Source organism: Serinus canaria, chromosome 1 (assembly GCF_022539315.1).
Source record: "Serinus canaria isolate serCan28SL12 chromosome 1, serCan2020, whole genome shotgun sequence".
Lineage (NCBI taxonomy): Eukaryota > Metazoa > Chordata > Aves > Passeriformes > Fringillidae > Serinus > Serinus canaria.
Genome location: NC_066313.1, coordinates 43339310 through 43365883, shown reverse-complemented (window position 1 = coordinate 43365883; position 26574 = coordinate 43339310). Strand labels below are relative to the sequence as shown.

The 26574-nt window shown below is 42.1% G+C and overlaps 1 protein-coding gene across 1 annotated transcript in view; it reads left to right on the top strand.

The window, feature by feature from the left end:
* The window catches only part of LATS2 (large tumor suppressor kinase 2), a 49544-nt gene extending 41039 nt beyond the window's left edge, over window positions 1-8505 (top strand). The window contains exons 5-8 of the mRNA XM_030234766.2: window positions 2525-3107; window positions 3733-3915; window positions 5099-5205; window positions 5905-8505. Of these exons, the coding sequence (XP_030090626.2) occupies window positions 2525-3107; window positions 3733-3915; window positions 5099-5205; window positions 5905-6399 (1368 nt within the window). The 3' untranslated portion in view covers window positions 6400-8505. The remainder of the gene's footprint in view (window positions 1-2524; window positions 3108-3732; window positions 3916-5098; window positions 5206-5904) is intronic.
* Window positions 8506-26574: the final 18069 nt, after the last annotated feature.

Genomic DNA, 26574 nt, shown 5'->3' with positions numbered 1-26574 from the left:
AAATGATATTTCTTCACACCAGAAAAGTAAAATGAGGCAAAATCCCCCCATATTATAGGTAAGAACTTAGAAGGCAGGCTTGAGGCTGAGATAATTCTGGCATTACTTTGGCAGCTCTTGCAAAACTCTTTGCTCGAGTTCCTCCTCGCTGTTCCATGATTGCTGCCCATTCACCAAAGCCATGGTTCGGCAGTCGCTGTGCCATATTTTCAAATGACTGTGTAATCTTGACTGAAAGTTGTCTGTTGAACACATGAAAGTGATAATGTCATGCAAGTCACCATATTGGACCAACTTGAACTGATTTTGGGACTGTTGCCAGAACTCATTCTAGAGGCAGGTCTCGGGGAGATGCATTTTGGGTGATAGAACTTCTTTCATGCCTAACTGCAGCTCTCGAATCTAAGCTGACTCTCTGATAGTGCTGGTTAAAACAAAGCTGCCAAGCTCTGATGGTTGGTCTGGCAGTTGTGTTTTTAATTTTTATTTCTGGAAGAGGAAGAGGGGTTTTTTTCTTCCTAGGCATGACTGGAATATGACTAGTCTACTTTTGCATTAAAGGATAAGCTCTAAGGAAAGCTGTTATTAACACATAATGGGTAATAATTAACTACCCAATCTTCCCTAGCACAGTCAGTTTCCAGAGTCAATTGATTCAATTCTCACATTGCACCAGAAAATTCAGGAGATTGTTTACTGAGGTTAGAATTAAGAGAACATTCTTGGAAAATCTCTTGAAACATTGGCATGTTACTGACAGTTAATAGTTGTCCTCCCTGCAAGTACAGGTTGTATTGTGTTGCTTGAGTATTTTCCTGAGACTGAGATAGGGAATGATTTCTAGAGAGGTATAACAGGATCTAATTGTGCTAGTTCTTCGCTTCTGACTTTTCAGCTTTCCTTCATTCAGAGATAATTCAGGTATAAACAAAAACAACTCCTTCCCCTAGAAACCTTATCCCTGACTGAAAACACACGTGCAGGAGATTTTGGCTATCTTAATATTGTATTATTCTAGAATTAGCAAGAACAGAGCACACTCTTTATTTTACCCCAAAAAGTAAATATTTTCTCTATTATGCATTGATGTAGTTATCTTTCATTTTAAAAACAGTATTCCTTGTTTTGATTTGGCTGTTTCCTTCAGTCTGAAACTTCATCCTACCTGTTCTGAAAGTATCTGTAGACTTACACCATCCTTAATTCATACAGATTTAATTTTTATACCTTGGGGATCTCATTGCGTAGTCTGGCTGCCCACATTCATCTTTAGATACCCAGACTACAGATGTGAAATTAGATCAGCCTAAGCAGCAGCCCTGTGGGTGGGTATATGCTTGGGTTTCTAGCCTGCTAATCAGTGAGCTTCAGGCCCCTCCACCCTCCCAATGGCCCCTTCTCACCAGGCACTGATCTTTCTCTCAAAAGTAGTTCAGTTGTTGCCAGTTAATTCAGGATTTTGGAACTGGGGTGTGCAGAAAGAAAAGAGCATGCTGCAGGAAGTGAGTTGTCAGAGGAGCCTGGGGGTCAGCCTAGGGGTTTCTGCTGGTGGAGGCCACCAGTGGTTCTCAGCAGAGGGCCAGACACTGAAGTTGGCTGAGTTGGCATTCTGCAGGCTCTGTCTTGAAAGGTGGGGGAAATCTGGTTGGATCCAGCTGCTTCTCTCTTTTCCAGGAGGTTTCTCCTCACAGCCCTGTGAAATGTTACTTGCATTTACTGGGAGGCTCTCTGGAGACAGGAGGTGGACAGGCCAGCTGTTCTACAGTTTGGGTGCATAGGGAAAACTATACATTTAGGAGGGAAATAGCACCAGGGTCTGGGCTGCAGTGGCTGAAGGGAGACCAAACCTGAGGATTTTATGTACATATTTTGGGAGGGGAAAATGAAAAGTTTATAGAACAGATGCTCAGGAGATCTAAAAACCTTGAGAGTGGAGGATGTTTATGGCAAAGGAAGAAACACAATTTCTAAAGGTTCCAAGGCACTTGGGAATGTGTAGGTCAAACCCAGCTTTTTAATTGCAACACAAAACCAAACAAACAGCACCCAAGGTAGGAACTGTTAATGTGAGTTGCCCTGGGGAACCATTCATGAACAAAGTGAACTGTTGCATGTAGGTTTAAGTTTCATTTTAAATTAAGCTGGGCTTAAGTGCACATACATGTAGTGGAGCACAGTGGCAAAGTGCACATTTGAAAGGCGTAAACCAAATCCCACAGTCAGGTTTGTTACATTGTATTCCCCTCTCTGACAATATTGCCCCATGTCTTCTTGTTCAGCCAAAAGGGACAGGCATACCAATCTCAGATATTGCAAATTCAGGCAACAAGTTTGGACACAGTGAGTTTGCCCTTTTTTCAGAAATACCTCAACAGACAGACAAGAGAGTATATCCCTCACAAATACATCTTTTCTGGTTCTTAGTTAATTTTTCTGAGAAATGTGTTTTGGGAATGCTCATTTGTTTTTCTCTTGCTATGAATATAACAGTACTAGCTCTTGTGGTTTCCTTTCCTTTGTAAAGGCTGGCCTCTGTGAAGCAGAACAGGAACAAATGAGGAAAATTCTCTACCAGAAGGAGTCCAACTACAACAGACTTAAAAGGGCCAAAATGGACAAATCTATGTTTGTGAAAATCAAGACTCTGGGTATTGGTGCATTTGGAGAAGTATGCCTGGCCTGCAAAGTGGACACCCATGCCCTGTATGCCATGAAGACTCTGCGAAAGAAGGATGTGCTGAACAGGAATCAGGTGGCTCATGTCAAAGCAGAGAGGGACATACTTGCTGAGGCAGACAATGAGTGGGTGGTTAAACTCTATTACTCCTTCCAAGATAAAGACAATTTGTACTTTGTGATGGACTACATCCCTGGTGGGGATATGATGAGCCTGCTGATTCGGATGGAGGTCTTCCCAGAGCGTCTGGCCAGATTTTATATTGCAGAGCTCACTTTGGCCATAGAGAGTGTGCACAAAATGGGATTTATTCATCGAGACATCAAGCCTGACAACATTCTGATAGACCTCGATGGGCATATCAAACTGACTGACTTTGGACTGTGTACTGGATTTAGGTGGACTCACAATTCAAAATACTATCAGAAAGGTAATATTTTTACCCTTTTTCTGGGATGCTATTGTGTTATTTATTTTAAAACAAGCACTTACTTGTTAGCAAAAACACCAGATCAGGAAACTGGACAAGCAGTCAATGGCAATATAATGTGTCTCTGTCTGGCTCACTCAATTAGCTTGTTTCCAGTCCTTTTGTTTTCAATACTGTTTGTTCAAAACCCGTCAGTAATGTGGCTGTCCACTGCAACAGCAGTAATTTTTCAGTTTATACTTGTTTGGAGGGTCTGTTTTGGTGGGGAAATAATTTCATCACAGACTTGGAGTAGTCCGTGCGTCTCCTGTATGTGCTGTTGAGTTCTGGTGTCTGTTGGCAAAGAGATGGTAAACAATTGTTGCAGCTAACTTAAGTATACTCCATAGTTCTGTGTCCCCCATATGGAACTATATTTCCTTGTGCTGAGACAGAGACATTTTGTTGGACATTTCGTATGGAAAACCAGTTGTGAATGGGAGGGCATTAAAAATACCTTGGGTTTAAAGTTCAATCGGTGTTCTTCAGTGAGACTAGGAGATGGCTCTGGATCTGAGTAAACACTTCTCTGTGTGTGTGTCAAGTTTTATGACCATGAATGTGAACTTTCTCTCCCATTTGAAAGGGAGCCATATCAGACAAGACAGCATGGAGCCCAGTGATCTTTGGGATGATGTGTCCAACTGTCGATGTGGAGATCGGCTGAAGACGTTGGAACAAAGAGCTAAGAAGCAGCACCAGAGATGTCTGGCCCACTCATTAGTTGGAACCCCTAATTACATTGCTCCTGAAGTCCTGCTTCGTAAAGGTTCGTAAAACCTGGATTTTTCTCCTGTTTCACTTCTTTTTTTTTCCTTGAATAAGCTTGCTGCATTGGAAGATTGTCTGAAGGCCACAGACACTTAGCTCAGGTTAAGGAGAACTCCTGATGCTCCAGTGTTTATAGCATCACCACACTGGGGGTGGCCATACTTTGTGTGTGCAATGTCCACACTCGGAGGCCTTTGAGTGAGGCTGCTAATAAATGTGTTGGATAATTTTAGCAGTGATATTTTTCAAGTATAAAGCAGATTATCTGTACTCATGGAGCACAACTCTGACCCCTATCAAGTTTACACAGACCAGTGAGTAGCCAGCTGACAGTTCTGGATCACTGATTCAGATGGGCCACATCAGCATGGATTATGTAAACTTGTGGAAATATGTCCTTCATATTCCCAGCCAGCACCTCTGGAACCCAACAGAAAGTTTTCCACAATTTACTCTGGACACCCTACATTCAAAAGGTTAGCTTGAGGAATTTGGACAGTACTTGGTGACTATCCATGCAGAACTGACATGGTCACTGTAGCAAGGAGATCAGGTGTTCAGAGTTGTCTGCAAGCTAGATCCTAAGCCTGATCTTTCAGAAGAAGAAATTTCACATTGGATCCTACATCATTTGATTACACAAATTCCATTGAAATCAGTGTTTAATTTTTTTTTTTTTCAGATCTTAAACATACACCTTATTGGTCTTGTCACAGCAATTAAGTGATTAAAGTTGTTCCTTTGCTTGTAACTTTCCCAGAGAGTCATCTGTGTCTTTCTTCTGTCTGTAGAGCCAAGCTGTGTCTTTCAGCAGCTTTTCAAAGTCGTGGAGTCACCTCCACTGAACCTAAGGTGGACATCAGTTGCTAAAAAATTTTGTTATTTGAGGTTCAGTTTGTGCTGCTGTGGGATTTGGCACAAAAAAACCCTCCTTCATTCTTTTTCACGATAGTATCATTACTCACTTTTGTTGAGAATTTATTCAGAAAGGTTCAAGGACAATAGGATTAGATCTTTACTTGAAGTAAGCAGCAGTAAAGTAGGTCAACAAGCAGAAGTCACAAACCTTTTGTCTGAGAAAAGGCAGAAGTTCATGATGTATGTTTTAATCCTTAATTGTAAGTAGCTCTTCACACATTCTCCTTGGCTAGTGGAGGTCAACCTTGTGACTTGCCTTTCAGGATACACTCAGCTCTGTGACTGGTGGAGTGTTGGTGTCATCCTCTTTGAGATGTTAGTGGGACAGCCTCCTTTCCTGGCTCCTACACCCACAGAGACCCAGCTGAAGGTAAGTTGAAGCAAAATTCCAGTCTGTGGTAGCAAAACTTTAACCCTTCCCTTTCCAGACCTATTCCTCTTTCTTTTGCTAGAGAAAGGAGTAATGGTTAAAAAAGTCTGATTTTAAATAGTTCTGTGCAAGCACACATCTTTTGCCAGTAAATGAAACCACTGAATATCAGACTAGAACTGACTTGTCCAGCTGCAGAGATAGATATTAGTTTTATGAGTCTTCTTAGCAGAACTGTGATTTCTCTAGCACAAGTTCATCCATTTAATTCCTTAGGGTGCCTATTAGTACCTGATATGCCAGTGACAATTGCAGTTGGCAATATAAATGTTTCAAAATTGAGCAATGATAGTTCTTTTTTAGAGGGGATCTGTCTTGTGACCACTTTTCCTAGTTTACATTGTGGAGACAAAGAGAAGTAATTCCTTTGTGTAAACTGAGTTTTTTCTCAAATCTGACTATGGGAACATTCGGGAAGGAATTTGCCTTTTTAAAAAATGGAATTGTTCTTTTTGTCTAGCCAACAATGTTTTTCTGGTTCATTAGAGTAATTGCTAACAGGAAATGCAATCTTGAAGCTGTGAACTATGCAGACTGTGAGATGGCTCATTACGTGTGCTCTCCTGTACAGTTCATGTTGGGCATTGGAAGAGTTCTGTTTCCAGATCAGAAGTTCCTTAATACCTTTGTTACCTGCAGGTGATAAATTGGGAAAGCACACTGCACATTCCCTCACAGATCAAGCTGAGCCCTGAGGCAACTGATCTCATCACAAAGCTCTGCTGTGCTGCTGAGGACAGGCTTGGAAGAAATGGAGCAGATGATATTAAAGCCCATTCTTTCTTTCACTCTATGGACTTCTCTACCGATATCCGTAGGCAGCCAGCTCCCTATGTTCCAAAGATCAGCCATCCAATGGACACTTCAAATTTTGATCCTGTTGAAGAAGAAAGTCCTTGGAGTGATGCTAGTGGTGACAGCACCAGGACCTGGGATCCACTAGCCTCTTCCAACAACAAACACACAGAACATGCTTTTTATGAGTTTACTTTCCGAAGATTCTTTGATGACAATGGGTATCCGTTCAGGTATCCCAAACCTTCTGGAATGGAAGTTTGCCAGTCTGAGAAATCTGATGTAGAAGATAAAGGTGTGGTAGATCAGACTGGAGCTTGTCAACCTGTATATGTGTAAATTATTGTATAGAGTACTCCAGATAAGACTAATCTCAAATCCAATAGGGCCTTTAACTGATCCTTTAGGAGCTGATCCTGCAGCACTTGTCTACCTTCAGCTGAGGCTGGAGACATCCTGGGGAGTAAAAGAAGCTTGCAGGACCAGGTCCTAAAGATGGCACTCTTGAAAGTTCAGGTCAGTTCTACTGTAAATAACTTTGTTGATAATTACACTTGAAATCCTGGTCTTCACCAAAATCTGCAAGGCCAGCAGTCTGTCGTTTCTGGCCTATTTTTATTTGAGGTCAGCATCCCCCTAACTCAGATTAACACTTACAGACTTCTGCAACTGTCAGCGTTGTTTTTTAAATGAATAAAGAGCACTTATATTTTGTTTATAGCAGGGTTTTTTTCCTACTAAATTATAGGGATTAACTTTGACAAATCATGCTGCTGTTCTTCTTTTCTACATTTTTATTTTATCCATAGCACTTACTTCACATTTAGGAAGATGCATAAAGCTGAAGAACATGTGATGAAAGGTCTCTGTGCAATAATGTAAGAAAGAAAAAAAAGAAGAAGAAAATGAAAAAAAGAAAACTGCTCTCTAATTTTCTAAATTTACTGATGCCATTGTATTCACACCGTGATTTTTGTTTATTATATGTATTTTCCACATTTCAAAATTGTGACATAACCTTAAAGCTGCTTTATTTCCTTCTGCTTATTGGAGTGTAATAGAAAGTGTGAGCAAGTGGCAACTTGGGTGTGATTTCATTGTCTAGTGTGTGAAGAATGTTGCATGAGCAGTGGTTTTCTATTTGAAATGGCCTTTTCTTGCCATTCACAGGCAGGTCCTGTGGATTCATTTTTCTAAGGGTCTAAAATTAGACCATTTTAAACCGTGTGTTGATAATGTATTGTGTGGATGGTTTCCTCTTATGATTGTATCCAATATTAATTTTGTAAAACAGATTGCAAAGGTTATACCTGAGTAGTGATGTTGTGGTCTGATGTAATAGATGGTTTTAGCAAGCACATGTCACGGGCACACACGTTTCCCAACGTGGACCAACAGCCAGAACATTACAATGGATCAGATTTGTGGGGAGAGCCTGGATGGGGCTGGCTCGGGCAGGGAGCAGCACAGAGGCCGTGGCTCCTGCTGGCAGAGGCAGCACAGCATCCAGACTGGAGCATCTCCCAGCACGGGGCTCCCGTAACGCCCCGAAGCCCCGGGTGCAGCAAGGCTGAGGCTGGGTGCCTGCAGCCCCACAGACACCTATGGAACCTGGAGGTACGTGGCTTTCCAGACATCAGACGCCCACATGTGTATCCATTTAGGATCCCAATCTTTTAGGCACATTGGAAAATGTTGGCATTGTTGGTAAGTCATTCTGTCCCGTTGTCTAGAGGTTAAAATGTTGCTGTGATGGAGCACAATAGGCCTTCATTTCTGTCAAATTATAGGCATACTTTGAAATACCTGTTTTTAACTATGTTAAAATATGCATTTTTCTGTATGTATAAGTGAGAATTATTCAAGATGATATCGGAATACTAAAGATAATTAAGCCATACATATTTGCATATATATTATATATAACTAAATAAGTAAACACACACAAAAATCCGTAATTCAGATTAGTGTAACAGTCCTATTTAAAGTGATTGACCTAATAACATTTGATGAAAACACTCCTTTAATGTGTTTTTGCTTTATTTTATTTTTAAATCTGGAGCTTCATTATTTTTTCCGTATATTATTCCACATATTATTCCTTAATGTTTTAGCATATCCTATCCTATCCATTGTTTAGATATCTAAGCAACAACATATGAATTCATCAGCCTAAACTAAACAAAAATGATTGTGTATTTGTTTACATTTGTATGAAAGGAATGTTCTGAGGTATGCAGTGCTTGTGTTGTGACAGTTCATGTAAGATTCAGTATTACTGCTTTTTTTATATAGTAATGCCATTTTTTTGTTATTTACATCTATCTGACATTCTTTCATGTGGTAGGTTCTTTCTCAGGAACTCAATTTAACTGTTATTTATTGATATATCATTGCCTTTGAAAGCTTCTACTGGCAGAATTTATTAAAAACCTGAATCAAAATCTACAATGTGTTATGTGTTATTCAATCCTCCTCTTAGGCAGAAGTTTTAGTGAGTTTCTCTTTGTAATGTTATGGGTGGAGTTGAGCTACAAACATAAGATCCAAATCTCATCTCTCCTGCAGCATTTGATGTGGAATCTCGGGGTGCCTTCAGACTATTTCCTCTGTCCTCAACGGCCCTTAAGAATAAGGAGCAGATTCCAGGTAAAACTTGGTTTGGAGTGAGCAGGTCAATGGATGGAATAGATATGGGATGGAATAGATAAAACTGAACACAGTCACTTCCTGTGCAGTGGTGGTGCTGCCAGGGCAGCCACAATGCTGACTTGCCCCCCTGGCTGATGCCTCTGATTCTTTTCTAAAATGTGAATAATTCACCTGCACATACAGAATCTTTGCAACTAAGCAAAACAAGATAAACCAGCCCAGAAGGAAACAGGTGCTTCCACCATTACTTATTTACAATTTATGCTGCAGGGAACAGAAGCCAACTCCCCTTTCACCTACAGAACTGATTTGAAAAACCAATATTTCTAGTTTATCAGGCACTGTCTGTAGAAGCCTCTCATCCTTTGCAGACATCTCTGAGGTAAACAGAAACTTGGGAGTAAATTTTATAAAATTTGGACAAGTAAACCTTGTGCCACATCCTGTTGCTGGCTCTAATTCTTGTTTCTGCTGAACTTCCTGCAAAATCAAGAGTCTTCTTTTCAGAGGTTATGAAAATTCAGGGTTGGTATTAAAATACCCCTTTCTCAAAAAACAAAAACAAAGCAAACAAAAAAAGACACACCAGATAATGTAATAAAAAAACAGAAAACTTTATATAGCAGGGCTGCCAGGGAGAGAAAGGACCCTCTTCAAGCCTTTCATACCTGTACTCTTCAGCAGGGCCAGATTTGCTGAGCAGCAGCAGCAATTCCTGAGAAGCAAATTAGTCCTAGTTGGATGCAAAAGAACTGGCCGTGGAAGTTTAACTAGGTGCCTAGCTTGAGCAACATGAAAGCTAAATGAGGGAGAGAAGCATTTGACTTTTAAATGGAAATGGAAGAATGAGGCTATGCAGGAAGCAGGCGATAGCCTGGAACTGGATGGAAAATTGGTCTCATGAGCACAAGAAAATTCTTTTCCCTGTAATTTTTGAGGTATGAAATAACTGCCTTAAAAGCTTTCCTAGAGAAACTGCAACGAGAAGAGGAATTTAGAACATATAATTTGGTCCTATCCCAAAATGCAGAAACATTGGCAGAAAATGGCAACTGTTACTAAATTTACTATTGGAATTAAAAATAATAAATCTTTCCTACAGGAAATAATCTTAAGAATAGATAATGTAGAAATAGCAACCATTAAAACACACACACACACACACACACCAAAAAAAGTGTAAAAATGTTTTTCCTGGCAGAGAAATCTGCTGCAGCTAAGAACATGGAAACTGTGCCTACTTCGTGTTTCTGTTCTAAGCAGTGAATGAACAGTGGGCAGCTTTTTGTAAAAACAGAGCCCTGGGTTCCATCTTACCAAAACAAACTGAGGATCTGATCCATAAACCTGGGGTCACCTTCTGCAAATTCCACAGTAGCTCCAGGCCTTGCAGAAGAAACTGGAGCCTGGTGACATGGGCAACAGAAATTTGAACGGACTGATGGATGCGCTGACTTGCAGCTCTCGTGGTTTCTAAAGTACCTTAACTTCAGTACTGTGAGATGAAAAACACCTGTGACAGCATCTAATATTTTTTAAATGTGTGAAGAAAATGGGCCTTCATGAAGCAGACCTTGAGTCTGCTTAAGTTACTTCTGCTGAGTGGTCTTAAGTATTTCTCAAACTTCAGTGGGGCTCAAAAGATAGATTTAAAGGCACACCCCATCTCATCCCCATGACCCAAAAAGCCCCAGGTACTCAGCAGTTGTAAGAAATGGGGAAATTGAATGTGCAAGAGGTACACATGGGCCGAGGGAGATAGCTGATCCTCTTAGGCCATGAGTGGCAGCCAGGAAAAGAATTTTAGAGATGGTCCAGCCTTGCTGCAGCGTGCAGTGGTTACCCCATGCAGGTGCACATGTTGGGGAGAACATTCTTGGCACCTCCTGTTGGTCAGGCCCTTGTTGGGAGCACACAGCAGCCTTCCCAGAGGGTCCTGCTGGACAGGAGGGAGCCTGCAGAGTCCTCAGAGCCAGGCCTGCAGCTTTGGGTGCTGCTGTGCAGGGAAGGGAGGCTGCGCTGCTGCCCCGTTCCCACACCACCTCTGTCCCTGGGCCGCTTTGGAGCCAAGCGCAGCAACAGCTCACCCTGAGGCTGCTGGCTTGCCCAGCCAAGTGCCACAGAGGAGCTCACCATGTGCCACGAAGTGTAGGCACAGATGGAAAGCTTTTCCCCATAACTCCTGGCTGTTCCTGTGAAGGCCGCATCAACTGTCCCAGAAATAGGCTTGGTGTAAGTTAGAGTGCTTTTTTTCCTCCTGTGTTTATGCTGTTGGGCAGCTATGGCTGAGGTTTTCCTTTCTTTCTTTCAGGGCAACAGTTGGCTGCACAATCCTGCTCCTTTCCAAAGGGAGCCCTGATTGCTTTCTGTGACCAGAGGGGAAACTGAACTAGAAAGGAGAAGGATCTGCAGGTCACCCAGTAACATGGCAAAGTTATCCCACCAAAGTAATATATCTTTAGTAATGCAAAGTCTGAAAATGAAATCACTGTTCCAGAGGGCAGCCTCTCCTCAGCCTCTCATGGTGGCCTCATGCTCTGATGAGTTACTGTGTCCTCTTGACAGCTGCTTTCCATAGCATTGGTCATTCTTGGCCTCAATAGCAGCAGTAAGCTCAGCTCAGCAACTGCTTGTGGCTTTTACTGGTCTGATGCCAATTTCAAAGCAGTTAATTTCCCTAAACGGAGACCTGATCGTGCTCAATAGTACAGCCAGTAAAAAGGAAAGGAGGGAGTGCATATTTACCTTTTATGTGTCTAACTTTGCTACTGGGACCCTGGCACAAGGACAAAAGTGTGCATTGGCACATTCTTATGAAAGGCTGAGTTGTCCAATACTTCACAGGTATGTTCTCCAGCTATTTATATGGTTTGCCTCAGCATTGAAGGATGGGTAAGAGGTTTTTTTGGTTTGGTTTTCTAGGCATGAAATCTAACAGGTAAGAAAAATCAGAATTCAGCTTCAAAAGCACCTGAGTAGAGTGTGGCTTACCCTGATGTTATGACAGAACTCCAACAAAAGGAAGGGGTTTTTTATAGGAGGAACTCACTTGGGTGGAAACCAGGAAGACTGCAAGTAGCCAAGCTGACCAGGGACTGGCAGGAAGAGCAGTGCCAGTATCAAGGCTGGCTTTACAGCTGGATCTGCTTTGGCTGGGACCAGGGATGAACAAACAATAGAAGCACAGAAATGCCACAGCTGGCAGAGACTTCTAGAGATCTGCAGTCCAACCTCTGACTCACCGTGGGCTGCAGCCCGCACTGGGACTGGCCAGCCAGACTTCTGTCCAGGAAAAGCCTCCAGAGGTGGCACATCCTCCCCCAGCACAAGGGCTTGAGGCTGAGTGGAACAGAGGATGGCTGTCACCAACCACGTGTGCTGGTCTCCAAGCCCTTGGGAGCCTGGCTGTGGGGGTTCTGTGGTGGTTCTTGGCATCGTGGCCCCGCACAGAAGCCCCATGTCACCACTGAGTGTTGTACCACAGCTGCAGGAGGGCATGGTCAGACAGTGCCCAGCCAAAAGATCCTGAAAGAAAGTATGGCTAAAGGGCTGCAGGAAGGATTCTGCTGCTGTTGAGGTGCTGGGGCACAGACCACCCTGGCTGTTCCCCAGCCTTTGCCCACCACTGAGCAGAGCCATGCACAGCCAGAACATAACTCTCACCTCAAAGGAGCCCATTTCAGAAAATGTGCACCCTCACTGCCATAGGTGAATGAGGTGACTGCCACAGTCAGGCACCCTTTCACAGGCATAGATAAATGGCAGAGCACTGATAGGAATGATGATGACCTGCTGCAAATCTGGTGGGACACCCATAGCACGTCACCAAGAGGAGTAATACTGCCTTTTCTGTATCCATCCTCTCAATGTGTGCCTTGTCCCTGCTGTGCAGAGGGACTGTAACACTGACTCATGTCAGTGCTCTGCCCCCCAAAATGCTTAATTCTGGAAGAATTATCTAAATAAAATTATCTCCCAGAAGAAAGTTGTCTTTCAGTTCCCAGGGATTGGCTGGGGACAGGCTGTTTCCCTCAGGGAACTCTATTTGTGATGCTGGAGACCAAATCCCTGGGCAGAAGGAGGTGAATTCAAATCCATTGTGGGTTTTCTTCCCCCAAAGAAAATACTTCACATAGGAAAATATTGGTTTGACAAAATGGAAATATTTTGGCAGAACTTACCAGTGCATTTACAATCATATATCTAAAAAATGGTAAAAATACTTTGTTTCCAAAGAAATCAAACCAGAAAATGTAGTAAAAAGGCAAAGGGCTTATATTTTATATTTAACACACTATATTCAGAATTGCAAACATTTAAATGAACTACTGTGACTATGTCATTTTGAAGTTTCCAGAACAGATTTTGGAAATACAATTTCTTGGAAATTTCCAACTGTGCATTCCAATTTAGGCCTGAAGGATTGTTTTAACATTCAATTTCCCACATAGCAGGACCTGCCAACTTAAACTAGCTCTAAAAATAACAAAGGAGGTCAAACAAATCCAACTAATATCTGAAATTAAAATGAACTTAACTGACAGCCTCATCCTGCATGGAGCTCTGATGTTACCAATCTTCTTGCCCTCTTCTGAAGTTTAATCCATATTCCAGCCAGGGCTAGGAATGGGAATCACAGCAGGGAGGGTTCTGAGGATGTGATGGTTGGAGCCAGTACCTGCAGTGCCCTTGGTGGAGGGTGTCACAAGCTGGGGACAGACCAGGAGCACAGAGAGCAGCACCCTCAGCCTGAGTGAGGGGCCGGCCAAGCTGCTGCCCTGCTCCACACAGCCCAGTCCCATGGCCAAGCCAATTGCTGGGAAGCGCCGCTCTGTGAAGTGCCAGAGCAGGACAAGCAAAGATTATTTACCCCAGCCTGCAGCTGAGGCACTGACACTCCTGTGCAGTTTCCTTTAGTTTGTTGAAATGCTGTGGTTTGCTGATTTGGAAGTATTCTTTTCTCCTGTGGTTAAGTCAGGGGGACAATGGTGGCTGGAATTGGTGTCCCAAGCAGCTGCATGTTTGCAGAGATGCAGGAATGCCTTGTTAGTGCTGTTTTCAAAATGAACCAAAGCCCAGATGTGCTTGGCAGCTTTCCCAGTGGAAGGTAAAGAGCAGTGTAGATGGCAAGATGTATTGATGTGAAAGCATTTCAGGGCTGGCAGGTTCAAGGCCTTTAACCAGAGCAGACAAACAGGAGCGGGCGTGGTGCAAGGGCCGGAATTCTTGCACCTGCAGTGGCAGAAGCACAGCAGTGAGCAGTCACCACTCCTAAAGCCAAGTGGTACCCAAGCATTTGTGCCCATCCTAGTGGCACTAGTGGACTAATGTCCCATCCCCTAGGCATGTTCTTCTGTCCCCACTAGCTGGGACAGCCTAACACAGGGCTGGTGAGTAGCAAAGCAGTGCTTTGTCATGGCCCAGGAGATTTGTCATCTTGCTGCTACAGAAGGACACAAGTGAGGGACATGGAGTCACCCAGGGTGATAGCCAAGCCTATGTCTTTATTGTCACAGCTAAGCATGGCACATCAGGTGCCTCTTAGGTACCAGCCTAAGAATGGTATGTGATGCCCACAGGAAAAAATATTTTGGGGTGCCTCCATATTTCACGTTCCCATAAACTGGTGCTGTTCGATGGAGGGGCCTCTTGGTGTCCTTTGACTCAAAGAAGTCAAATTCCACATAGCAATCAAGACCAACCCTGCCTTGTGTAGCTCCCTAGCCAAAGCCAATTCCATATTCCTAGCAGCCTTGCACTTGGCCTTGGTAGTTAATACAGTCACAACCTTGAAGCCTGTAACTCAAAGTCACAGTAAAATGAAGAACCTCGAGCAGGTTGGAGGTGACTGGAGGCAGCTTGCTGAGCAACCCTGATGGCAGCACCTCTCTCTGCAGGGCTTTACTCTTGTGTTGGCTGCTGTTACATTCAGCCCACTTCAAGATCTCCTTCACAGGGTGAGAAACCTGGTGGCAAGCTGCAAAAATTCTAATTGCTTAGTGTGGCAATAGCTTGGAGGGTTTTATAACAGCTGGCTCAAGAATCAGCTGATTTAATACATGGTTTTGCCAAAGCAGAGTAAATTGCTTCCATCACATTCCTGCTTTGGTTCCTGTAAAACACCTTGAGGTGACCTTATGCTGCTGCTCTGAGTTCAGCACAGGAGGCTGGACCTGCAGGACCCCTTCCAGCCTCAGCACTCTGGGATTCCGGGCCAAGAATGGCAAGGAGCTTCTGGAGGTTCCTCTGGCCAGAAGGTGGAAGCCTCAGCAGCAGAAAAAAAATTAAAACCACCGCTAAAACAAAAAAACCCAAACCAAACCAAAAAACCCCAAACAAACACATAAAAAACCCCAACCAATAAGATGAAAAGCAGTTTATCTGGAAGAAAAACTCTTTTCTAGCAGCTGAGAAGCAGTAGGGAAAAGCTTGAACCATGAAGCATTGCTGTAAGTAGCAAGAAGAAAACAGTGCTGATGAGTGGGCTTAGCAGTCACTTTGTGGTAAGAACAAATCGTAGTGTGGCACAGACAGCAACTGGACAACCCCAGAGACAGTAGCTGGAGCTCAAGGGGCAGAGAGGAAACTTTCTGAATCAGATTGCAGAACTGTGGTTCTGTCTGCTCTTTTCTGATACATTGAAATTCACTTTGCAGCTCAATGACTGACTTAAATTAAATGATTAACATCCTCACTCTTACAGAAAGCATCCTCATCTCTTTATTATGAATTTAAATGTTACTTTGCATTTTCTGAGTGTCAACATGGGTAATCAGGCTTGACTTCCTTTTGAGAAATATCAATAAAATAACAGCTTCTACTGTCAGGCTCTGGCACAATTCCCAGTCATTGAGCTACTTGAAACAACATTTGTCATTGCTAAAAACCATTTCTGAAAATAACAGGAACTGCGCCGTAGAAGTTTAGCTGCTGCCCTCTTTTGGGTAGGATAATTACTGCTCGTCTCTGTCGGGATGCTACCACCGACAGACACGGAATTAACTCTGCGTCGGGAGCACAGGGGTGAAATGGTTCTGTACACAGCATAATACCCTTGAATACCCAAATTCCACATTCTGTTTGTACTTTACAATCAACGGTGGCTTGCCCATGGAGGATTTATGCAATCAGTGGCGGTTTCTTTGTCCCTCTGTTCTTCTTCTACAGTTCCTGTGGGCACTGAACAGCTCTGTGCTGCAGGACACTGTGATCACAAAATCAGATTGCAGGCTGAGTTTTAAATGAGTTTTAATTGCTTGTGCAATACCAGGGAGAATAGTGTAGATTTATCCAGTCTCTGTAGCCTGATTTTCAGATGGTTTGCTCTTGTGCTGGGAAGCCCAGAGTTAATAGGCACTTGTATTAACATGAACATATTGTGCTTCTATTAAGATTCTTTCCCCTAGTGTCTGTATTTATTTTTAAAGCAACTAACAGCAGTTAAGTGGTCACAAGGGGGATAACCAGAATCTTTCAGAGAAGATACAAGTAAATGTCCCAAGACCAAAGCAGGAGAAATGTAGGAGCAGGAAAGGATGTTTGAAGCTCAGGGAAAAGACATTAAAGAGCACCTGTGCCTTTGCAAATCAGCTTCTAGATTATTTTTAAATCCTGGGATATGAGTCAAAGGTGAAACATTTCCCTTTAAGTCCCTGCACAGGCAGCTACAGATGATCAGTGAGAAGAAGCAAGAGGTGACCAGTATGGAATCAGTGGAGATTTTGGGGGAAAATGTCTGCACCTGGGTGGCACACTTTCTTTCCTCTGCCACTCTTCCTTTCAGTGGACAGAAAGTGAAACAAGGGAGATGCAGGTTCAGAAAACATGTTGTTCTGTGATCTCTCCAGCCTGCCCTTGCTTTTGGCTTCACTTGTAGCACTGAGACTAAACAGAGGGGATGCAAAGGCTTGTCACTAGGATTATATTCCCTTCCCTCTCCCTAACACACTCTTGAGCAGTGGCTTGAAAAATTGATGTATTGCATGTCAAATCTATGGAAGAAACTGAAACACAAGCATTTGATTTCTTAGTTGCCTCTCCTTCATTTAGACAGCCCTGGCAATTTTCTGGTTGCTGCACAGCTGTCACTAACTGTCCCCCACATCCCAAGTCCGAATCCCATGGAGTCACTGAATTCAATGGTGCAAAGATGCTCAAACACCAAACTTTGTTCCACTCCTTACAGGTTGCTGAAGATCCTTCTTCAAGGTGATGCCAGGCTGGCACAAAACAAGATTCTCACTGCAGACAAGTGAGTGCTTACCTGACAAGGACAGACTATTTTGTTAAACTGTTCTGGTATCTCTAAGGAAAAGGGTGGCTAATTGTGTCTCACTGGGGCACTGGAATATGGTGTAGGGTGAAGTTCCTGCTTCAGAACAGGATTTTTCAGTTTCTTTATTCCATATCTGAAGGTAGATGCTACCGTATAACTTGTATAATTTTATATGAGTTTTCTGCAAGAGATTTTTTTGTAAGGGCATATATTCATCTTTTAAAGGACTGCCTCGATAACTGGAGACAGTTGGTCCCTCTCTAGCTTGATATTTCTATTTATACAAAATAAAACATCTTTAACATGTAAAATCAAGAGAGATTCCACTATATGAGAGCCAATACTATGATGAAATGGACTGTCACAAAAGGGATAAGAGAAACTTTTGGCTCTAGGAGATCTGAGGTCCAAGATCCTGAGCCCCTCTCCTACCTCCAGCCATGAGGCCACTGCCTACACTCAGGCAAAAGCAGCCTCCTGTGTGTTCACAGATGAGAAAGTTGGGATTTGGGTGTCTCTTGCCCACAAACAGATGCAGAGCTCAGGTCAGAGGTGCCAAATAGGTGACATAGGTGTTGGGTTTTTTCTCTAGACCAAAATTGGTTGTCTCTGGTGGTTCTTTTAAGAAAGGGTTGCATTTATTATAAGCTTCTAAGAAGATATCCAGCTCACCCTAAGAATTATTTATGGGACCTGGCTGTGTACTTTGAGGTGACACCACAAGTTCAGACACTGATGTCCCTTTTGCTGATCTACTCTTGGTGATTTTTAAGGCTGAGGTCTGGATGTCCTCAGCATCTGCTGATGCTAATGAGAGCTGAGAGCACCCCATGAACTCACTAGATTAAGTGGTAACCTTAATAATTGCTGATCTAAATGTTCCCACTCCTGCAGCCAAGGACAGGAAAAATGTTCTGGAAATTTAATTTAATCTCTCAGCATGAGTGTCCTGCACGGAGCTCATCCCTGCTGCTGGACTGTCTTCTCACAGAATGCCTCAGACACCACCTTGGATGGACCTGCTGATTCTGTGTTGAAATCTCATTCTAAATAAGATCCCTTTAGATGCTATTTCACATAATTTTCACATATAGTTATTCACATAACTACAACCTAGTTAACTGTGCAAAAATTTATGTTCATGGTGTCTGTGCCCTCATGAACTGGGCAGAGAGGAGAACTCATTGTTTAGTAACTGTGGAGCCCAAGGGTAATCACAACCCATAGGCTTGCCACATTGGAAAACCATTTTGTGGAGTAAAATGCAGTGATAATAATAATCCCCAGATGCTGTAGGAGATGGAAGCCAAAGCTGTGGTTTGTAAAGGCCATCTCGTGGTAAGGCACTCGTGTTGTCATTTTAAAACAGCCCATCAGGAGATGCCCTTAGGTTGAAAGAAATAACTTGAGCCACCCCCAATCTTTCTGCAATACTGATGGTGTTTTAGAGATCCAAAAGTGAAGATGACATTTTCCAATAGGCACATACTGGCCAAGGGCTTGACAGCAGGGATGAGCAACAGTCTGACCCAGTCACAGGGTGAGCTGGGCTGTAAAATAAAGCAGATTTTTTCTTTTTGAGGTAGATTTTAGAAACTTCTCTCATTTTAAATTTAATTGCCTGGCAGTTTTAAAAATGGTGTCCAAGAATACTTTTTAAAATAAATGCCATAGTTACGGCAACTCCACAGATATGCTAAAACAGGACTAAGAAATCTGCTAAACACAGGCTGCCGCAGTCAGGTCATTATCTTCACGCCAGAGCAGAGCACAGCAGGTCAAGGAAGTGAACAAGGTGCTGCCGGACCTCCATAACTTTGGAAAATGTAATGGAGATGCTCCATTGCTGCATATTTTGGCCCAAGTGCAGACATGTGCACACATTCAGTGTTCTTTGAAGCCAAGGGAATGTAACTGTCACCTCACAAGGAGCTTACAACCAAGTTACACCATATTGTAGCCAGCAACAAACTGATGGTCTTCTGAAATTTTCCAAATGTGAAACCAAATAAGAAGAGTTCTTATTTTGCTTTAATATCTTGCTTTATACTAACGAAGCCTTGAATTTGAACTACCTTATGTATTTTTTGTATATTGTTCTCACTGCAGGCATAATTAATACTAGTGTCTAACAAGGGGCACTTACATAGATAAGTTTTAATTCTCAGTTTTCAAAAAAAGTATCTATTCATAGAGTTGGCTATAAGGTCAACTCTATGTCAAATAACAAGTGACAGCAAAATATTTGAAGAGTAGTTCCAGTATATTAAAAAAAAGCCCCCAGAAAGGTCATCTCTTCATGCCAGAGAAACTGGATGAATCACTGTGTTACTCAGGGGACTGCTATTGCTTGATGGGTCAGACCTACCCTGCTCTTTTCCAATCTGGATCTCAGTTTAGAGGTCATTGTCCCCATCCAACAACTTTTCCATCTGTGTTTATGTAAAAGAACAGATTGATGATGGGGAGAACCTCAACTGCATCAGGTGAGGAAGAGCGTGCAGAGGACCACTGCTCAAGATGGACAAAGGAGACAATCTTTCTTTTGCCTTTAGTTGTGCTAGACCAGCTGTTCTGCCTCCGTTGCAAATATACAGGACCCCTGGAATAAGTGCAATAATGTCATACTTGAAGATATGAGGAATGGAGGGATGGGATCCAAACATAGGCCGCTGGTATTCTCTAAGGCAGGCTCAGGTAGTCCATGGAGAAGTTTACTGGCAGTGTCTGGATACTGACTTAAACAGGTCATGGAGGCTGAATGGTGCTGTGGTTTCCAGAAGAGATTCCTCCAGCCATGGAGGCTGAAGGGTGCTGTGGTTTCCAGAAGAGATTCCTCCAGCTGAGGATGATGTTGATCAGATGGGAAGCTACATGGCTGCTCCCAGCACAGAAGGGAGCATTTTGCCAAACTGCTTCATGAAATAGAGAGAAGATGGGTGCCTCTGGGACCCCACTTTCTTCCAAACAGTGTTGTGGCGTTTCTTAAGAAGCTGCCTCTAGCAGTGACAGATGTTGAAAAGGTCTCTTGGGTGTTCCTCATGCCTCTCCTGCTTGCTCTTGCCATTTCACAATGTGACACAGTGCAGCTGCCATCTCTCCAAACACCCTCTGTGACAGACGTGGCCAGTCCAGTTTCATGAGCACCATCTTCACCAAAACATCTACGACAGAGAAACCAGGTTCACTCTCTCTAAATAAAGGTGGATGCAGTTGCAAGAGTGGGTGAAAAGAAATGAAATTGCTCATTCCTAAACAAAAGTTAATGTAGATGCCGTGATTATTCTGTGATTTCAGCTACACTGAGAAAAAATGACTGATACATCCAGTTATGTTGGAGCTGGTACATCAGGCTCCAGCGCATTTCCTGACAATTTAGTAATGACCATTTCCTGGCTAATAAACACAATCCCATCGTTTATTTGCCTTAATCACCTTGGCCTTCCGCTTCAGAGTTCATCCAGTCCAAAACAATGCTCTTGCTTTTCTTCTTTCATTCTTTGTTTTATTTTTGAGACACATCCTGATGTCTTAACTACAGCTAGCAAAGGAACAGAACAGGGGACATTACATTTTTTTGAACTGTTGTCATTTTGCTGGATCCCACAGACCTGCTATTGCCTGTTGTGTTGTGTTTCTTTCCATTTTCCAACATATGAGCACTAATGCATATTTTACTTAGATTATTCTGGAGTGGTTATTTATAAATGCAGTTGCTGACACAAAGTTATACTGATGGTAGCAAATAAAACAAATTCTGTACAACAGCTTTAAAGAATGGAGAGATTCAAAACAGCAGCCATAGAAAGAGTAAACACAGTTTTAACCTGACTCCTGTCACACTTACTGTCCCAACATCCCAACAGAAACTTCCTTCAGCATTTTGTTCCATGCAAAAGTCCTTTGAATGCCCAACATAAACTGATCAGATCTAACTCAGCATGAAACTTTCTTGTTACACATGTGACACTTCTCCCTCCTTTATCTGTACCAAAATTTCATTTGAATGGCACCATTTTCGCCAAGACAAGGTAAAGGGCAATTTTTAGTCGGTATTTCTGCACACAAAATGTCACTTCCAAGCCTTAGAATTGTCTCGTTGCACTGCATTTTACCGTGACACCCTGAAAACACAGCCCCTCTGGCCCGCTGGACTATTAGAGTCTGAGGAAAACCATCCTCTGAGTAAATCATCAATACTACTCTCCTTGAGGCTAACAGAACTGTTTATCTCAGTTGCTCTAGTCATTTAGGCAAGACTGTTTACTCTGATGCTCACTTTCAAGGGACACATTATGTAAAATTACTGAAAAATGTGCTGGCAGGCACTTCAGCTAAGAATAATGTGAAGCAGGTGATTTGCACAGGGAGAACTTCTACTTCTGAAGATGAGTAAAGCAACAAATGATCTTGTCTTCTGCAGTTAAACTCCTAATTGGGAGTATTTTCTTTATGGCAAATTATCAATACATTATCAAATTGCTTCTGAAATTTTAAGGTAAACCGTCACAGCATGTAAAAATCATGTGTAGATACTGACTATAAATTAGGATTGCTACATTCCATTCACTGAGGCAGGACCCCTACCTACTGTTTTTGATTGTAGAGGAGAATGACTCTCAATATTTAAACTTGACATTGATTGTTCATTCACTAAGTTTAGTTGGGTTTTTTACTTTAAGTTGGCTTTAAACTTGAATTTTTTTCATACAGTAAATTCATAATGAAGCATGCTACCAATCTCCCAAATCTCCAAGCCAACCCAATTCAATCCATGAGGAGTAAGAGTGATTCTGTCAAACCCATGGTATTTAGGAAGCAAATGTTTAAAATACATAAGATACAAAATGTATCTCTATTATGAGATTATTATTGTTCTTTCCTCAATGGGTATTATTTGGGGGGCAGACTAGGCTACTAATAATACTGCTGGGCTCCCAAAGCTGTGATGTGACATTCAGGAACTGCACTGAATATGAGCTTGCTCTTTCCATTGACTTTTCAGCCCCATGTCATTCTCTTCCTGGGACAGAGGTCTTTGTGACCATGGGACCTTCAAGAGTAGAGAATTAATCTTGCTGAAAAATAAACCTGGAGGGATTACTTTGGTTTATTTGGGTTTTTTTTGTTAGGAAAGCTGCCTGGCAAGGGTCAGTGTGCAGCCTCACAAATGCTTGTGCCGAAGCAGTGCTGGAGGAAATGGAGATGAAGCAATGGCAGGTTCCAAATACTGCCAGTTGGATTTCCTGCTGCCCACTGCCCCTGCCATGTCCCCTTGCTTGTGCTGGCATAACTGAGCCACTGGTCAGTACACTGAGAGTAGAGAGCTTAGGCCAAAAAACAACCCAGTGAAACATCGGCTACTAATTTTAGCTGGATTGATTTTCTGAACCACTTCAGCTCACGGTGACACAGACAGTCATGCCGGCACAGGGGAGGAGCCCAGGAAGGGCAGGGAATGGAATGACAGTGGCAGGGTGGGGACTGCCAGAAGTGTTACTCTTGCTGAAAAATGTCCGTGTAATCCTATTGAAAGCAGCTCAGTCACTGCAGGAAAATCCATTAGTACAGTCTGGCCTGTCAAGAGTCATCAGTCTCCACATTACTGTTTTTCTGTTAGAACAGATCACACATTGATTAAAGGGCATCAGCTTTCACTTCTAATCTTGCCCTGTGCACAGGCTTCCATGGGAATCACACCTGGAATAGATCTCAAGGTTTTGCACCTATGAGACCACGAGCTCATCAAGAAAAAAAGATTATTTAATAAAGTCAACATTATGTTTTCCTTTATTCACAAAAATATTTGCAAGCAATGGCAATTTTAACAGACCTAGTTTGGGAAGCTGTGTTTCCAGGAAGTTTCATCTGTTTACTACAAATGTGCCTTTGACAAGTCAAGGCTGCTTATCTATGAGATGTAATACTTTATATCATAATGTAATATTTCAATTTCTTATGGCTAACCAGATTATTATGTATTTTCTTTTCTGGTCAGTGCAAATGTAATTACAAAATAAAACTGCTGTGTGGTTAAATAAATCAAAGCCTTTATCTGAAGAAACAAATGCAACTTCACCTGAATTTATATGCATAATCATGTGAATGTAACTTCATTGTCAACATTACACATGGACAACTGATAATGAAATCATTGTTGAAATCCTTTTTGCTTAGTATTCCCTTAATACTCTGCTAAGTGGGAAAGAAGACAGGGAAGTCGTGACATGAGAAAGCTGTGATGGCTTCAAGGAGTTGAAGCACATTCTAACAGTGCATTGGCTCATAAAATCTTCATATCCGTACTTCCTAAAGTACTCGTTTTTAACCCCAGCCATTACGTGAATCCATCTCCTAAATCAGCTGCAGTGCTGGAGGGTTAAGGGGCTGGCCATGATTGTTCTTGCTTTGTAGAATAACTCTATGTTGAAATGCATAAGCCACTAAAACTTTTATGTGCATCTGACAGATTTGTTGAATTGATACTTAAAAAGATGACACAAAAATGCACAGAAAATTGTGCAATGCTTTGCTAATGTTTAACTGATATGCTTTCTGCACAAGAAGAGATAGTCATTAGATCTATATAAAGGCTGATCCAGAATGGGAAAGCCTACATAGCTATTCATTTGTTTAACAGAAGAAAAAAACTGCAGAGTGAAACCATTATTTTATTCCAGATTAAATTTTCTGGAGTTCAAAAGCAGTTGCTCCATTGCCACACAGAAATTATTAGTTAAAATAAAGATGCTTAAGTTTATTAGAATAGAAATTATCAAAGAATGGATTGTATTGGAAGGAAAATGGGATGAGAGGATTGTCTAGAAGAGCATCTAGAGCCATGAAGATCAATCTATTGACAACTTTCCTCACAGTTCCTGTCAGTGGCAGCTTACAGCTGCCATACAGTAGATCCAGTGTCTCAGCAGTGCAGTCAGGGAAGCCCAGCTGGACAGATCAAAACTGGGTGCACAGCACATAACTGGCAAGCAAGCAGCAGCAGTCACCTGGGCTTCTCTGGCCACTTCCAGGCAAAAACCCTCTTAACTAAGGTGAGATATCTATGGGAACAACTGTGATCTTGCTAAACCCCTCCTCAAAAACAAGGGACGAGCTGAGAGACTTGTCCATCAGCCTCCTAGAATACCATGTCTGTGGACCAAAGGGAAGCCTAAACTAGGGAAACTAGCTTCAAATAACTAATAACTATCCCCTAGTTCCCCTAGGCTCGTAGAAAAAATTGAGTGGCAGTAAAAGGATTTGCTGACCACTTTCTTCAGCCAAGGTTACAGGGTTGGCCACCAAGGCACCCATTTGCTACCATATCAAACCTCAAAACAGAGAAGACAAAGTAGGGTCAGGGATCTCAGCTGCTGACAGAGGGACTGGCTGGGCCTCTCTAGAACTCCTGCTAGGAAGGGCTGGCTAAATAAGTAGGAGAATTTCTGTTCCTTATCTATGAAAAGGATTAGGAATTTCTTTATGAAATTCCTAATTTGTTTAAATTAATTGCCCTACGCAGAGTTGTTTCTAGTCCTAAGAAAATCCATGGTGAAGTCCCTGAGGGGCTGCTGCTGAAGAACAGAGACAGTATTTCTGCCATACAGCCTGCATTGAAAAGGGATATGTCAAGGGCTGGAGAGCCTATAAATAGATCCAATTTTAATACTTTTATAAATGGCTTGAGAACAAAAAGTAAACTTTCACACTAATGAAATCTGCAAATAGTATTCAGGCACATTCAGTAAAAGATTATTAACAGCACTGTAAAAGAGAAAACTAAATGGTGATACATGGAATACTAAAAATGCCATGAAGTTTTTTACTGTATGATTTCTGAGATTAGCCCTCTAAAACTCCTGCCATATGTGTATTCCTATGTGTGTATGTGCATCAGCTGACTGGGGGATGCCTAAACCACTAAAATGATACAAGTGTGAAACTAGTGGAGACAATTTTACCACCTTGTTCTATGCACTTCCAACAGCTACAGGAAAAGCAATGCCCTTGTAAAATATCATCTGTAGCATCACCATTCGGGTGGTCACTTTTTGAGAAAGATCAATACATGCCAGAATAGAAGAAGAATTATTTATGGAAAGGAACTTATTTATGGGAAAAATCTCTTCTAATTCTATATGGACTCACAAAATGAAGAATAAGGGCAACATAATATTCTAAATAGACCTAGGATAAACATGAGGAAGCAAGGAAAAAAATCTAATTGGGATAAAGAATAATATCTAGTCATGCGCTAGCAAATATAGTGAAAGTAAATAACTCTCCAAGTCAAACTCTGGAACAGCTGTTCAACAAGAGATGTGAGGAGAAGAAAATTAATTCACCTTAGACACTATCATCTTATGTATGACTACACGTGACTCTGCAAAGTAAGAGGCTTCAATTTGGAACCCTTATCTCTTCTGATTTATCTCTGTCTGATTTATCAGAATTACATGATTATTTTAGGCAGTAAGCTTCCCCTTACTGGACCTTGCTTTCTGTATTGCAATTGATTCATTACATGGCACACACTTATGGTGGTTTTACAGAGGACTGGGCAGCTGAGCAGTTAGCTTGCTTTCCATGGACTGTCTTCAAAATAGGAAATGGCTAAATGATGACCCAACTTGCTGGTATTTCTGCTTTCAGGAGGAACATTTTTGAGCAAAAATTTGTGTCAGACCTCTTTAAGGGAAAACCTCCAAAGTAGTATGTCAGCATTTCCAAACACAAGTAAAACAAGCCTGTGGGTGTGCACGTGTGTGTGTTAAGCTATAATGGCTTCACTGGCACCTTCTGTGAACTACCACAGATATTTCACCTGTCAGCTTCTCCAGCCACCACTGTTTTGTACCTATACGACACACAAGGGAGAGTCACACATCCAAATTGGGCCCCTAATACTAAGGTGGTAAGTCTTACCTAAGGGTCTTGCTGAGTATTACATCCTTGCTTTTTATGCAGGATCACAGTGACAATTTGACTGTGACAATTTGCAAGTTACTGAAAGGAAGGAAAAGTCCCCTCTTAAGCAGATGACCTTAGGAATAAACTAATAGGAGTAGGAAGCAGGCATCTTTGGAGCAGGGTCAAAACAGAACAATTTCAGAGGAGAGACTAAAGCATCAGTACTCTAGCCTATGCTATTCAAAAATGACTCAATCTTAAGTGAATGACACTTACATGAAACAAGTGTCTAGAGACAGTAGCTTAAAATACACTGGTGCTACATTGATCCCATTTGGGTTGGTAAGTTTGGCTTGACAATAGTCTTGAGATGAAAGAGGCAGTAAGCTGTCAGTCTGAGCTGGCATTTGTGTCCTTCAACATAGATACCTGCTGCATGAAGATTTTTAAGTGTTTGTTACAGCCAAGTTGAAACAGACTAGCTTAAGCTATCATCCTATCATTTAGTATATGAGGAAAGTGTTCCCAGATACTCCATAAGTCCATGGCAGTGGCAGCACAGAGGCTCTGTGGAGGAAAGCATACATATTTTCCAAATACTTAGTGCAAGCTATCACTGATAAACTTCCAAGTGTGAATCATAAGCAACATATTCTGATCAACCAGTCATAAATCCT